At 42.6% G+C, this 15,983-nt stretch overlaps 2 protein-coding genes across 3 annotated transcripts in view; one reads left to right on the top strand and one right to left on the bottom strand.

The window, feature by feature from the left end:
• LOC106657122 (transmembrane and TPR repeat-containing protein 1-like) overlaps positions 1–15,983 on the bottom strand; it is a 99,570-nt gene that overhangs the window by 42,987 nt on the left and 40,600 nt on the right. Inside the window, exons 3-5 of the mRNA XM_014378439.2 lie at positions 6,404–6,477; positions 1,459–1,590; positions 1,272–1,344 (exon numbers count right to left, since the gene is read on the bottom strand). Of these exons, the coding sequence (XP_014233925.1) occupies positions 1,272–1,344; positions 1,459–1,590; positions 6,404–6,477 (279 nt within the window). The remainder of the gene's footprint in view (positions 1–1,271; positions 1,345–1,458; positions 1,591–6,403; positions 6,478–15,983) is intronic.
• Positions 10,674–12,022, top strand: LOC106657121. 2 transcript variants are annotated; one of them, XM_023462954.1, is made up of 3 exons: positions 10,674–11,026; positions 11,117–11,438; positions 11,510–12,022. In XM_023462954.1, the coding sequence occupies exons 1-3, from the start codon at positions 10,973–10,975 to the stop codon at positions 11,620–11,622; spliced, it is 489 nt and encodes a 162-aa protein (XP_023318722.1). In that variant the 5' UTR covers positions 10,674–10,972; the 3' UTR covers positions 11,623–12,022. The 2 variants fall into 2 exon arrangements, with proteins under 2 accessions (XP_023318722.1, XP_014233924.1); XM_014378438.2 differs by having other exon boundaries at positions 10,679–11,026; positions 11,117–11,433.

Genomic DNA, 15,983 nt, shown 5'->3' with positions numbered 1-15,983 from the left:
AATGTCTTCTTGTGCTTGTGTATGTTTATTGTAAAAAAAAAAAAATGAAGATTCACACCACTCGTTTATTTGTCGAACTAAAAAGTTTATCGTCTGTAAAATATTTTGTTCAAAATGCAATTTGCATACATTTTGCGCTTGAAATTGGCAAATCACAATTTTCATCTATAATCACATCCAGTAAAAAAATTGATTTTCCGTTCAAAAACTTTCGCGCTCTATGGAAAAATAAAAAAAAATTGAATCAAAAAAGCAAGTTTAAACCGATACACCTAGCTTTTAAAATTTTATCAATTTGTATAAAAATCCAGCAATGCATCGATGGCACACAGGCCTGTCAGAACTTTGGCCATATAGTGTTAGGTGTGCATGATAACAAATCATGTATGTACGCGTGCAGCGCAGCATTTACGGCGCGTAAATGGGATTTATTGCCCCCAGCATTATTTGCATCTACGCGCATGCACAAGCGTACACACGAGAGCTTCTATAAAACAAAAAAGAAAATAAGTAATAGAGAGACAGAGATACGAGAAAGTATACAAAACCCGAGATTTCGTTCTTGTTGCTTTTTCGCTTGTTTGTTTTTTCATTCAATTTCTTTCTTTTTTTTGTTATTTAAAACTCACGCGTTCATCCGGAGTTTATACTATTTTTTTTAAATCAAAGTTTTTTTCAACGCTTTATAAAATTATCTCGTCGAATTGTTTTCCTCTCCCACTGTCGCTCTTTACAGCTCGCGTGCAGAGTTGTAAATTTCAACTCGGCCCCGTGTCGAGCCATATAATACAGTAGTCTTTCACCACTTATACGGTCCGCAAGCGCAAAAAAAGCTTCGGTGGATTCGATCGGACAGGCCCTAATAGGATCACTCGCGTACGTCTCTTTGCGATGCAGGTGAAGAAAAAAAATGGAATGATCACGCAGGCGTCGCTCGCGATAGTAAATATACTCGACTGGTTTCAGCCGCGGCTGATGATCGATCGACGCGTACATATACGTACTATACATAATATAAAGCGTGTGTGGGTGTGGATATTGAATATATATAGAGACATCAGCGGCGCGCGCGTATGGCTTCATTTATACGTCGAGTATTCACATATGTTTGTGGGTATTTAACCCAATATATAGAGTGTATCGCTGCGGGGGATCAGGACGCAGGCCGTACGTGTGTCTAAATGTAATTATACACGTGTTCAACGGGGGTTGGAACGCGCGTGTGTGAGTATGATATAGATGTATGTATATTCTGCAGCACATCGACTTACCGAAACCAACAAAGTGGCAGCCCTCCGTGTAAACAGGCGCGACTCGTCGTTCCATTTAGCCTCGAAAATAGACCTGTAACCGTAAACGCGAGACGATGATCAGTTTATATTTATGCTTTAATATCGGTAAATTTTTAATATCATTATTTTCAATTCAATCTTTGCATTGATCCGTTGGGATACTCACTTTTTCACGGAATGCCAAGAGCGACAGAGGTCGTAAAGAAGATTGAGCGACAGTACGGTGACGCCGGTCTCCTTGGCGAGCATCGACAGTGCCCCGAAGCCGATGCTGCTCCATACGTACGCAGTTTGCTGCCTGCAACGAAAAAACGGAATATTCGATAATAAAAATTCGATTGAAAAATTGCAACAATTATTAACTGCTCTCGGACGAGTTGATATAAATTAATTGAATCCTCGTGGATCGGGATTTTTTCTCAAAAATTGATGAAAATAATTGAATAGTGATCATTGTGCGCACACCCAGTTGTACGTGCGTACAACTGGTAAAAACAACTGACCTAATGATAAAACAATAGCCGTTTGAAAATTTTTTGAATGTGTTAATATTTTGAAATATATTGAACGAATTTTAATTGACCCTAGAAAAACATTTCAATCGTTTCAAATACGATGTAATAATATCGAGCTTCCACCGCAAGATGGCGAATACCTTTATTTATAAATCTGCAAGTGGCAAAGTTGGAAAACTAGAATAAGTCAAAATAATTTCTGTGTAAAAATGCCAACATCGTCTATTAAAGTTAGCTTTATAAATTTTAAGAATTTATATTGTCAAAATTTAATCAATAATTAGAACAAAAAGTAACAAAAAGTATTATACGGCTGTAGCAAGAAACGTAACACTTGTTATTATTAAATATTCAGTTCTAATGGCTATTTTGCCTCATAGAAACTTATTATTTAACCAAAATCTAACTATAAAATGTTTAACATTTCGACCTGGAACGATTATTATACGCTTGTTTCTTCTCAATTCACGCACGATTTATACATTTTATATTATTATTATATTCTCTCTCTATCTTCTTGATTAGATAATCACATAATATAAACTCACGTAGATATACATCGTGCATCGCACAAATAGTTATCCCACTACGTACGTGCACCAACGCAATAGATGCATAGCACGAAAAATTTGATCAATTATCCTCGGCTTTATATAATGCGCCGCGTGAAAGTGTATCTATATACGCGTGAACGTTTATAAATAAGGGAACTATATATACACAGCTAGCAGCTAGTAGCCAATGCGCGCGAGTTCGGCGATTAAGGATTGAATTCGATTCACGCGCCGCGCGCACTGCTCGATCCTTTTCAATCTATGTATGTATAGTATATATGAGTTTAATCTGCCAAATGGAACATTCGTGTCGCGAACGAGCGTATATATAGATAAATACGCGCACAGGCCTCGCGGTCTGGCGCTATTATGTGTATATAGCTGTATGGGCCATCGGCGCCTCGTTTCAAATTAATCGCCATAACGCGCGCCTCTGAATTTAAATATATAGATGCCCTTTCTCTTGTTTCAACCCTTCGCATAGTACATTATAAAATATATCCGTTTCTGTATATGTGAGAGGTGGCGAATTAGAAAAAGTGGCATGCCCGTGCAGACTTTCATTTGCTGCTCACGCTATTCGAAGAGCTTCAATTTAAAAAAGTACCTTAAAAAAGTCAGTATCAGTTACTTTAATTTTACAGTAGAAGTAGGCGCCACATTTATATGATATTAATAACGGATAATACAGCGTCAGCAGTTCAAGCTAACCCACCGCCAACGAGATGCATCTTTCTCGAGTAATTCAAAGACAGAAAGACGCGTGGTGCAGTGGCGAAACACCGTATATATAGTCAACGCGGCGCGGGAGACAAATGGCCAAAGTTTGATCTCGCGCCCTGTGTGTGTGTACAGCGCGCAAAAGAGATAAGAGGTATATAGCATACCGCCACCCCTGCACGAGCCAATGGGTAGCACGAGACAGCGGCGAGCAAAGGTCTTGGTCTCTTTCCTAAGGTGCAGCTAGTAGTTTATCTCTCTTCACGCACCGTGGAGTCTCGCGGCGACGCCTCCTCCTCCTTCGCTGGATAGAGGATATACGCACGTGGCACTTATATAACCCAGAGCGCGGATCGCTTTTTTTATGCTTGAAAAAGCAGCAGCGGTAGCAGCCACTAGGCGCTATGATCTTTTTCAGCATACGAGCCCGTTTGAGGCTGATTTCGCGCTGAGCGTGCTCAGTGAGTAAGGCATTCGTATACAGTCGAGGAGAGCAGCGCGCTATGTGGCGACAATTCACACTTCTCCTCGTACTGAAATCAATTGAATACAGGTCGAGGAGCCCTGATTACAGTCGAGGAGCCCTGATTACAGTCGAGGAGAAGTGTGAATTGTCGCCACGTAGCGCGCTGCTCTCCTCGACTGTATGCGATCCCGCAGACTCGAGCCGAGACGACTCGCTCAGCTCGCGTGCGTGTAGCCTGTGCTGTCTGCTACATGTCAAAGTGGCAGGCCAACTCGCGCTGCCTTTAACCTCTCTTTCTTGAATACAAACATATCTACACGAGATAGAAATGTCATTTTTAATTCATGTTTGTGTTCGCACTAAACACGATGACTGTAAAAATGAAGCAGTAGAAACTGAATAATGGAAAGAAATGCAGCGTGACCGATGTTATACCGACTCTACTCATCAAGACACTAGGAAAATCAGTGTAATGAGATTCAAGTTGGCACAACCAGTGCTTTATGCAACCTCTCGTTTTTCAGAAAAAACATATCCACACAAGTTGCATGTACAGTATTTTACACGAGACATACGCATATACAGTATGTAGACGAGAGCCGAAAACTAGCGGCCAAGTTACAGTTTTTAGTTTAGAGTGCTATAAAGAAATTAAATGGAACATAACAATTATGCATGATATAGTTCTCAAAACGAGCTCTTATGCAGAAAAATTGTTAACACATCAATGGCTGTTAGCGGTGTGGATACGTCTCAGCGTGTTTGCAGCGTTGCGGACGCTGTAGTGCCTCGGCTGCTTCGCTTCGCTACGCAGCCTCGGCGACTACAGCGCCCCAACGCTGCAAACACACCTCGACTGTATCCACACCGCATACAGCCCTTGATGTGTAAATAACTAATGTATACCCATCGGTTATATTCGCTCACTGCCCCGTGAATATATAAATTTCCTTCACCGCGGGCCACCGCGGGCTCGAGTCGTGCTGCTCTCGAGATTTATAACACACACAGTAACCCCTCCGCGCTGCTGATCGTGCTCGCGAGCCCAGAATCGATGATTATATCCCGCCCGCCACGCGCCACTCTCTCTTTATGCACACGCGTCACGAGTTTCGCTCGTGCTTCCACCCAAAAGCTCGGGCACCACCAAAAAAAAGGCGAAAAAAGAAAAAAAAAATGAATCACGCGTTTCTTCTCCCTCTCGGCCATTTGGTTATAGCTTGCAATCTAGTAGTGCGGTAAGCGCGTTTTAACAAGCGAGCTTGCGAGACTGCTACCGCGGCACGAGAGCTTGCGCGGCGCATCATGGTCAGAGAGCGAGCGAGAGAACTTTTCACTGCTTTTATGCATGGCTCGCGTGAAATAGCCGAGTGCGGCCCCAGCCCTCATGCCGCACACTGCACACACAGACTCGCCGCTTTGAGGCTCATTTTTTCGTGCTCCCGCCGCCACTGCGCTACCGATGCTGCTACGCCGGGATATGGGCAAAAAAAATCTGCGCTTCTCAGCTGCTCGCTCTGATGTCGCTTCTGCTGCTACTGCTCTGCTGCTATGCGTGCTATGTATTCATATATGATACGCGGCGCGCGCGCGTTCTGACTTATTGAGCACGTGCATTCATGCATAATGCATCGTTAGACGTGTGCATATCTATCTTCCGCTTTCTCTCTCTCTCATTCTCTCTTGGCTCTCTTTTTCGTCGTTAGCTCTCTCGGTCGGAAGCTCGCTCGCGCCGCTCACCCACCCCGCACGCCTCGTGCTGTTAATTAAAGCTGAATCAAGTATACACGGACGCGTGTGTAAGTGTGTATGTGTGTGCGAGCTTGTGCAAAGAGATCCAGGTGGGCGAGGCGAGAATGTAAACTTACACGAGCATTTTGAGGTTACGTTGTACGATCGAGTGTATACGTAACGATCATTAAAAAACACGAAAAACTAATGCGTTATCAACGATACTCAAATATTGACGCTCTTCTCCCTCCGTATCTCGGCTCTTTCCGACTGCAGTTTTTCGCCCTTTTTTTGCTTGTACGAAGGGCGCGCTTATATCAAGCTACATTTCGCAGCTCTCACTATCTCTCTCTATGCTTAAGCAAATATAGGTCAGGCAGTGGCATCGCGAGCGAGGCAACGACCATTCATCATTTAAAAGCTCGCAAGCGCGCCAATTCTCGCGTGCACTACACTCATACACATAGAGACACGCACTTATACACACACTAGCTTGCGACGCGGGTAAATTCGCTTTTCTCCTCCTATGTTGCTGTTGCTGCTAGTGTATACTATTCATGGAGGGCTTGATATAATGCGTGCGAATTCTGTACGTGTGCATGTTGGAAAGACATACAAGTTGAGTCATTTTTCGACAGTAGAAATGTGTTGGTGTATGTATTACACCCATTACCCGCATAAAAAGCCAAGCGAGGAGCAAGTGCTAATTTTGTTTCTCTCTTTCTCTCTTTCTTTCTCTTTGCCTTCGCATGTATATCCGGCTTAACTTTTTTGTCCCTCTATTTTTAGATGATTATTTGTTACTTCCTTTCATTTCGTATATACCCAGCCGCGAGTTCATGTCGTCAACGAAACAAAAAGTGCAGTATACGTACACGAAGCACGAAAAAAGAAGTGGAAACGTCATACACAGCTTTATGCATAGTCCCGCGTATATTAATTAAATATGCGACTCGGGCTACAGAGCTCGGCAAGCATGATGTCGATTTATCCGTGCATTCGTCATTGTCATAAAAGCAACTGCGCAGCTACATACACGACATTGCGCTTTAGAAGGCAATAGTACCTGATATCTATGTATACGTGTGCAATAAAGTATAGAGATATTTGATTTGGTGCACTTACCCGTGATAAGCGAGGAAAGACAACAAGAAGAAGACGCAGGCGAGCACGTCGGCTCTGCCGACGATCCCAGTCACCTATAACACAAGTCAAAACAAAAAAAAACATATAATAAGTATCAAGAGTGATATCATTGACTCATTAATTTTAATCAAGTAATAAACGCTATTTATATCTCTACATGTATGAATGGGTAAAATCTACTCTCGATTCTTTCTCTCTCTTTCTCGTGAAACTGTGTTGCATGAATAATCGAGTGCTGCGATGTACAAAAATAGTCACCAGTAGCTCAGTGAACTTTCATTGGCGCGCTGCTCTGCGATCGCGAGTCAAATAGTCATACATATAATTATGCAGGCCGTCGCGCGATCATTGGCAGCATTATTTTACGTGCCTTCGATCGCGCGCAATAATAATACATAAAATATGTATCAAGCGGTGTACCCGCGCCCTCATTATCCATAGAAGAGCGTGCAAAAATGTGACAAGTTGGGGTAAGTGCAGCAGCAATTACCGATATAATTTATTTTTCAATGCTTCGCACGCTTCAAGTCACACGATGCGAGCGAGATGCAAAAGTGCGAGGTATCTGTGTATATATTTTAAGCACACACAAAATATAATGGGCGAGGAGGAGGAGGGCAGAGGCGTCAAAATACAACCGTTGCTGCTGCTGCAAGCACACTATATACATATCGCAGCGCGATAAATTCGAACGATGATCGTCGAGGGTGATTATATCGGCAGTTGCACAGCAGGCCGGGTGGGGTACTCTCCACGTCGCTTGCGCGCAGTATATTATTACTATATACTTGCGGTTACCGAAATAATTGTCAACGAATATTTCAGTCGGGTGTATATATAAATTCGTGGATAATATATTGTATCTTGCGTTGGAAGGGCTCGCAGTGCAGAGCATAAAATTTTCCTCGTGATAAACTGCGTGAGTTGACCCGTATTATATTTATGTATAGGTCTTCTCTGCACCGATTGTATTCGCGAGATATAACACGAGGTGTCTTCCATCATATTACATAAACGTTAATATCATTTCGAAGCTCGAGTTGAAAAAATAACGGAGTTTATCGATTCTTCTCATAATTACAATTTTTTTTATTAAAAAATCCGTAGGTGTGAAAGAAAGGAAAAGAACAGCGGGACGCTTTGATGTTGGAGATTCGAGTTCATAATATAAGGCTGAGAGCCGAGACAAGAATGATCAATCAGTGCAGTTGTACTGCATCAGCGGCACACTGCACACACAGAGTAAAAAATGTAATATACGGACAGCTCGCTTTGCTCCAAGTGTATATCTGCCGTTGAGAGGGGACAACACACAGCTCCAGAGCTCGCTGAGAGAAAACTTGGACGCTGCTCGCAGCCTAGTTTCTTACTGCACTGCCGTGATCTGTACAGGGGTCATCCTCCTTTCCTCTCTCCTTGACGGCAACAACAGCAAGCAGAAAATTCAACGGCGGACAAGTCACTCGGAAAAGTTTGCTTTATTTATCTGCTTTGTGTTATAGTGTGTATATAATACTACTACTAGTACTGCTATACTTGTGTCGTCGTCGACAGCAGGTCGATCGCCGCCTCCGGCTAGTTTGCACTAGTTTGTATTCTCTCTCTCTCTAATTCTATATATCTCTCGTGCGGCTAAATCCATTAGCGTCTCCTTTCTCTAGCTCTGCCCCGAGCTAATTCAATATACTTCGGAGGATATTGCTCGGTGACTAGCCATCAACATTATTCTCTTGGCAAGAAGAGAGCAGGTATATATATACCAGGATATATCTCGGCTTCGATTCTTTTCAACCGCAGCACACCAACAGACGTTATACACAACCCAGTATTATATACAAGAAGATGATAGCTGGTGTAGCTTGAGCGTTCTTAGGATGGGCTCTATCTCTCTCTCTCTCTTTCTCTCTCTTGTGTTATATACAAAAAGCAATTAACACGCTGCAGCGACTGCTAAGCTAATTTAATCCTTGTGCGCTGCTACGACGACATCTTTCTCGAGCGGCAAAAAAGATCCTAGACAACGACGCCGCGTCCCTGTGAATAGGCAACAGCTATGATACAGCTAGCTATCTGCTATTTCGTTTTTCGAGCTGTTCAGCACGAGAAGAACACTATCTTGTAACAGCGAGAGCGCCTAGCCTAGCCTAGCATGTGTCGTCGTCGTCGTTGTCGTCGTCGGTACGGGTGGAGGGGCCGCCAAGTAGTAGTACGTGTAAAAATAAGGTCAGCCGTGCGCGAGCGAATTAAAGCCAAGTACTCTCTTCTCGCGAAGCATCGGCGCGGGCGGCAGCAACCTAGCCGCCTTGGAGAGCTGTTATTAATGCAAAAGATGAATGTGATTTTCAGCCCGTGAGGGAGTCAAAAGGGGCCGAGAGTATCCTAGTACCCGAGCGAAACTCTATATTACATCGCGCGCGCGCCATGCCGAGCCGCTGCTATCTCGCTCTTGCACGTCTAGCGAGCACGACGACGTCGACGAGGCGACGGGGCGACACTCGGCTTCTCTCCGTTAAGCCTGCTTCTGACAGTCTGACATTGGTCTTACGGCGTATACGTATCTCTCTCTCTCTCTCTCTCTCTCTCTTTGTCCTTGTCTCGAACTCATGGCCCGCGATATAACAGCAGCAGCCGTTTCTATATAACATAGTCGAGATTTAAATTTTCAGCGAGCAGGGTATATTCCGCAGCTGCAGCGGAATTTGCAGGCCAGGCCAGTTTGACTTATGCAGCTAGAGCTTTGTATTTTCCTCGTAACTTTTCCCGAATTGATATCAATTGCGCGGCGCCGCGATCGTATCAAGAGACAATCAGTCAACTCGAAGATGATCGATCATTCGGCGGTGGGGGCACATCCGTTTATTATTCATACCATCAAACTACACTATAACCGCACGACATGTATCTCTTTTTTTTGGTGCGCAAAGTTGCCCACGTATAGCAGTAGTAGTTTATATATAGCGAGCAAAACTTACACTCCATTAAGCGTCGATCAATTTCTCCAATAGCTCGCAGATTTTGAGCATCGCGTATGTATAAACGATACGATAATTCGAATATATATTAAAGCTCGCAGCAGCTCGTGAAACTCGAATATGAATAACTGTAATACGTATCCCACTTGATAAAGTTCTTACAAAGAGCTCGGTTTATAGAGTACGATATATAAAGCGATCTCCCACTTGGGAGGATACGATACTATGATACATGGATAAAGATATTCGCAGAGATATAGGAGAGAGATAATGACGTGAAGAGGAGCTCCGTGTACTTTTCTCGTAGACGCAGATATCCTCATTCGGGCGCGCGCAGTTATTATCCTATATAACGCCCGATATACATATTATAGACAGCATTTAATGGGCTATATAGTCTGCAAAGGGCTAGTAGTAGTAGTGGCTATTTTCCAAGCTCGAAACTTTTGCTCATAATTTATCATCGTAAACGCGGCAGCAGCCGAAGCAGCAGAGCTTGAACCATTGGATAATACACACAGACACACATACACATACGAAGCTATAGATTATACTTGCTGCACTATATAACGCATACGCGTATATGTACGCGTTTATGTAGGAGGAAGAGCTAGAGCAGCAGCGGCCGAGATCCGATGGCTGTTCGGGAATTGTTCGGGGGAGCCAAAGGCATACGCGCGTATTAGCAAGCGCGATATCGGCTTTTCAAAAGCAAGCTCTCTTGGCCGGCGTCTCTCTCTCTCTCTCCGCTAAATATACATCTATCCATGCTCTATGCATATTGGATCGCTGTTTAAGCTGAGTATATATGTGACCATGAATGAATCACTATAACACCGCAATTTTTATAAACCCCGTACATAGATATGAGCTACCTTTTTTCTCTTTTTTAAAAAGATATGGTTCATGCTGCGCAGCCATTTAGCCACGATAATACCGCGCGCGTTCAAGCTCATTCAATTGCACCAGCTTCGTTTCCTTTTCCTCGACGCGTGGCGCATCACTCATTGTTTCGCTCGCGGGTGACCACTATATATACTGCATTGCACAGTACCCTACATGTATCGCGCGCTCGAGACTACATACATACACACATCTCTAATGAGCGCATAAATTCTTAGATATTATCTTTCGGGCTTAGACACAAAGCTATACACATACGCACACTTGTATCGCGGCTCTCGTGTACGTATACAGCTATAACAATGGCAATTAAGTGCTCGGGCGTTTACAGGTGTAAATTTGTACATGTATCATTAGGAAGCAGCAGCAGCAGTAGTATAGTAGCGAGCCCAGCGCGCGCGATATAGCTCCGAGCTTGTATTTGTCTAATATCAGAGGTGGTTATTATACAGCGTGTGTTTACATTCTTCGCTTATATATACGTTACGTTTCGCGTATTAGGGCCAGAGGTGTGCGTGATACATTTTCTCTCGCTCGCTTTATTGATTCTCTTTATGTTTTATACAGTGTATCGTGATAATATAAGTGATTAACGAAGATACGCGCATAGCTCGTTTTTATTATTTAATTATATTTTATTCTTGAAGCGGAACAATTAACGTCGAGAAGAAAAATGAAGAATCTGAAGAAGTACTACCGTGACAATGTTTTTCGCATCGTTGATTATGTATGTATTTAATATTTTTATTTATTTTTTTTTTTTTTGTCGATAATTTCCAATGTGTATAGAGAGTCAAGTGTAACGTTTATTTTACAGATCCACGATTATCGTCAGAATGAGCGATACAAAAACAATCATCTCGATGCTCTTAACGAGTTCGTATACAATGGAGTTTCTAACGAACATTTATTTGAAAATAAAAGTACACCAGACACGCACAATCCGAAGAATTACAAAATCGAGGATAAGTCACCGAGACGAAACACAAGTACGATGGAGCCCAGTTACAGCCAAACCCAAAATTATTATCAAGATCCTCGGTGTTTCGGCATGCTATCGTCAAGATATCATCTGGATGAGCACGTGAAATCGAATCGTTGGGAAGACGCTAATTATTACGATGTAAACGTAAAGTACGGTAACGAACTTCTACAAAAAATATTTTACTCCTTTAAAAGGATTTATGATTATGATAAGACTGAATTTTAGGAATTTATCGAGCGAAACAGCAAAACTCACGAAAGACCTACTGGAATTTAAAATTCGGCGAGAAGAAGATTAGTATGGAAACCAATTTTGATTGTTTTACCCACCAAATGTGACATTTCCGAGTAAACGTAACATTTTCTACGTAAAATTTTCTTTTTCAACGTGATTATTTGAAAGTATATGACGTTAGATATTGAAATCGCGGTTTTCAATTCATTCAAATTGAAATTATTTAGGTATTAAAATCATTTGATAATATATTTCTTCGTATTATTTAGATGCATAATACGCAATGTTCACAACAAATAGAAATGACTAGAGGCACCGAATGGTATTTTTCTCATTTTTCTATATGTTTTATAAGCGTGCACTGTACCATGTCTTATAATTTTAATGTTGTCAATGAACTACGATATAAAGAGGGCAACATGAGACTTAGAACGCAAAAACAATTTTACAACTAATTTGCGTATTCGGATCTCATGCGCATGAATCGTCACAATCATCATAAAACAGCTGGTTTATATTTATTTAAGTATCCCGTTACAAATCCTTTTGACTCATTTGTGCTTCAGCCCGGACTTGTTTGCGCAAATGGAGTTGATTTTGCATGACGTGTGACGCGCTTGATTAACATTGTTGGTTTCAAATTCATCCGGTTTCGATTGTTTATTTTGTATAAAACGACACACTTGTTGATGATGTATATCGTCACGCGTAATGCCGGCTGCAAATTTTAATCCAGTGCGAAGAATCAATATTATTTAAATTTTCATTTTTATACTTGAATATCTGTCTGCCTGATGTTTTTTTTCTTTTTAATAGAACCAAAAGCAGCTCTTCTCTGATTCTCCTCAGGTAACTAAATTTATCGTCGTACAGGGCTATATATGTTAAAAAATTAACACTATATACATCTGCCCATACACAGATACGGAAATGACGAAAGCCCCGAGGCCGAAAAATTAAAGTAAACAAAGAAAAAAGACAAGAAAAAAATTCGAACGAACAGCCGCGCGCGTCAAAAATATACACCTCCGCGCGCTGAAAAAGTTCGTTCGTTCGCTGCTACTCGCCCCGTGTCGAGCTTATTTACGCGACGGATCAAAAGAACTTAAAAACACCTCGCGAGTATAAACCCGGGGGCGAGACTCGAAGCTCTGCGTGCGGAGCTCTGCCTGGGATGGTTCGCTCACAAATTTAGATTATACGCGCGTGCACTGGCTGCTGCTGCTGCTGCTGCTGCAGCACACGCGTACTGCAGCTCTCTCTCCGACTTTACGGCTGAAGCTCTCGTAAATTTTACGCACTGCGAATATTGCGTGACACTATAGTTTTTCTTTCCTTTTTTTCCTGCTGCTGCAGCTACTTTCTTCCTTCTTCTTCCTCTTTTTTTTGTTGCCTTATTGTTTCGTTTCGAGCTTTTTATATACACGCGCGCGTGTATGAAATTTTTTACGCGCGCCACGAGTCGCTGCGAGTCGTCCTTGTTGTATATGTTGTCGAACGAATGAAAAAAAAAAGATGGAAAAAAGGAAATCGATGCCGTAATGACGTTGTATTTGTAAAAGCGCGCAGGAAAACAACAAGCATTACAGATATATAACAACACACTGTGAAAAAAGCCCGCGTGTTTGTTCTACTTTTTTCTTTCAGCTGCTGCTCTTTTTTCTGTACTACTAACGTGTTTTTTTTTTATGTACAGCTCACGCTACAATCAGCAAAAGATTAAAGGCTTAAAAAGGTGCCCGCCGTAAAAAGGAGCTTACGCTTTTCTGTGTTCGCGCGCGAGAACTCGAAGCTCGTTTGAGTGGTGTAAGTTATTAGTCGCGCAGCTGTAATGGAGATAAGACCATTATATATATAACACCTAATTCTTGCGAAACAAATCGACGCAGGAACATATTCATTTCCCGAAAAGTGACGAAGTACCTTATTCATATGATGAATAAATTGATTTTCTCTGATTCATGGGTATTATGTACTCGAGTGGGTGCGTGGGAGATGCTATCGCTCCTCGAGTATAATGAAGACTTTTGAAGACTAGCCTTTACTTATACAGGTAAACTTACAGCCGAAACTCATTTACATTTTCCCATGCATGTATTATATAACTCACCACTCCCATACTGAGATGACGATATGACTTTGTGGATGAATCTTATCATCTTAAATTTTTTTTCCTTCCTTCCTTCGCCCTTTTCCGTAAAATACACGCATAAGTGGATAAACGTTCTCTTTCGCTTATAAGCTCGTGGCGCACGCGACTATATAGTACAACACCGCACGTAGCAGCCGAGCAAACGCTTAATTATTTATTATAAAATATACACTTGCCTGCCTGCCTGCTCGCCTCACGCGACTGCCTGCTATTACATTGCGAAAGTGACGTTTTGTGCGTTAATCTGAGCGAAAAATCGGTCAAATTCATTTGCAAAATCAGCGTGGAACAAGCTTTTTCTTGCTAAGCCGCTGCCGCCGTCGCCCGGCGTATAAAAAGAAGTAAAAAAAGCAGCAACGGCGCACACAGCAGCTCTAGCTCTACGAGTAATAATTTTTTAGCTTGAATGGAGTATTCATAATAAAAGTCTTAGATTCAGCGGCGGCAGCAGGGTTATGGGGACAAAAAACTTTTTCCTTAAAGGCTCCTTAATTTATACGAAAAGAATAACCACCACCACCACCACCACCACCACCACTACCACCGCCGCGAGTGCGCACAAGCAAAGTTTGTCAAAGTTTTTTTTTCGTATTTTACTTGAACAATTTTTTTTACTCGAATTTTTTTTTCTCTTTAGATCGTGTCCCTTTTATTCTTCCTTGTTTTATATACATACACTCGGTGCGTACAGAGAGAGAGAGAGAGAGAGCGAGAGAGAGATATGTATATATAAAAACTACATAAATCAGAGATAAATCACTTTAAATTCCGTGTGCTCTTTAGCTCCGCACCGTTAGCTCTTTCTTCGACTTTTCTGCTGCTGCAGCAGAGCAGCACTAGCAGCTTCGACCTAATCGATAGCCGGGCGATAATGAAGGTTCGGACTTATATATAAGTAAGGGTACACTCTCAGCAGCCTCACCCAGATCGTCCCATCGTCTTCGTCGTCATCCGACGTAAATTTCTCTCTCTCACAGTGTGAAGTAAATGAAAGGGAAAAATCGTTGGCAGAAGTGGCAGAGAAGTGTGTGTGTGTGAGAGAGAGAGAGAGAGAGAGAGAACTGCCAGGGTCATTGAGCGAAGAAATGTAGGCACTTCGTTTCTCATCGCAAGCAGCCTCTTCCTACTCGACGACTGTGCTCAACTATGCGCGCACTCGTCCTCTCGTCCTCTCATTCTCAGAGCTCCTACATTATATTAAATTTTAACTAAGCGAGCGAACCGGTACAAATTTCTTTCTCTCTATCTCTCTCTCTCTCTTGGTGCTGCAAGCTCTTACAGTTGTTGTCGAGCTTACGCTCGCGCGTTATTTTAAACTCTAACGTAGTAGCAGCTAACGCGGATCATTGGGCAAATAATCATAAATTTTGATGACGCGCTCGGCCTTTGCCGTCTGTCTGTACCTGTGCGAGCGCGTGTGTATATATGTGTGTGTGTGTTGTGCACAACTCACTCCCTCGCTCACTCGAAGCTAAGAAACTTTCGTGAGAGAGAGAGAGAGAGAGAGAGAGAGAGAGAGTAAGCGTAAAAGAGTAATTAGCTGCAGACGAAATGAACAGTGCGAGAGAGAAGCACGAGCATAGTGAGCATCAACGCAAAACTTGCGGATAGCAGCAAGCTCATGGTATATAGGTACGAGTATAAAGAGCTCTGGCTTTGGCTTGCCTGACTACTATACCTAGCTACTACTTACTTGGACGGCAAGGTGGCGGCGGCGGCGGTGGCGAGAAAGGGATGAGAAACAATATAAAATATTCAAGTTGCTAAAACAAGCATCAGTCAGTTATCTTAAGCCCAAGGGAAATTCCGGAAATTTCAATTAAACTTCGGAACGAAACAACACCGTGAGAGAGAGAGAGAGAGAGAGTGAGCGAGAGATGCCGTATCTACATACATTAAACGGGTGCAAGCTCACGCGTGCGCGAGAGAGAGCCTTCAGAGAAAGAGAAAGAGAGAAGACTAGACTAGACTAGTACGGAAAGCCTTGAGTCGAGAGAGCCTTGATGTGTATTCGTGTACATGCATACATGCATGTGCGTATATATATACCATACCAACTCTAAGTCTCGTGTAAGATGGACGAAAAGCTCGCGCGATGCCGAGAGAGCAGTACTTTTTCTCTCTACGCGCCTACGTGTGTAAGTGTCTGTCTGTGTGTGTGCGCGCACGATATTTTAGTCCAAAGAGGAAAGAGAGATGAGCTTCCAGTAAATTTGTTTCGAATCTCTCCTGGGATTCTCGCGGAGCTAAAAGCGTCGAACTTGCGCGAGGCGCGTCCCTCTCTCTCTCTCTCTCTCTCTCTCTTTTTATACG

The sequence above is a fragment of the Trichogramma pretiosum genome, unplaced genomic scaffold, assembly GCF_000599845.2.
Source record: "Trichogramma pretiosum strain Unisexual culture from Peru unplaced genomic scaffold, Tpre_2.0 scaffold14, whole genome shotgun sequence".
Taxonomy (NCBI): Eukaryota; Metazoa; Arthropoda; class Insecta; order Hymenoptera; family Trichogrammatidae; genus Trichogramma; species Trichogramma pretiosum.
This window is presented reverse-complemented; position numbering and strand designations above follow the sequence as displayed.

What these genes read in the sequence shown, in the direction of transcription:
- LOC106657121 (XM_023462954.1), top strand. Translation starts at nt 10,973, where the DNA reads ATGAAGAATCTGAAGAAGTACTACCGTGACAATGTTTTTCGCATCGTT. An exon ending in TTTTTCGCATCGTTGATTAT is followed by an intron (nt 11,027 to 11,116) that starts GTATGTATTTAA and finishes TTTATTTTACAG; the next exon opens with ATCCACGATTATCGTCAGAA. An exon ending in CGATGTAAACGTAAAGTACG is followed by an intron (nt 11,439 to 11,509) that starts GTAACGAACTTC and finishes ACTGAATTTTAG; the next exon opens with GAATTTATCGAGCGAAACAG.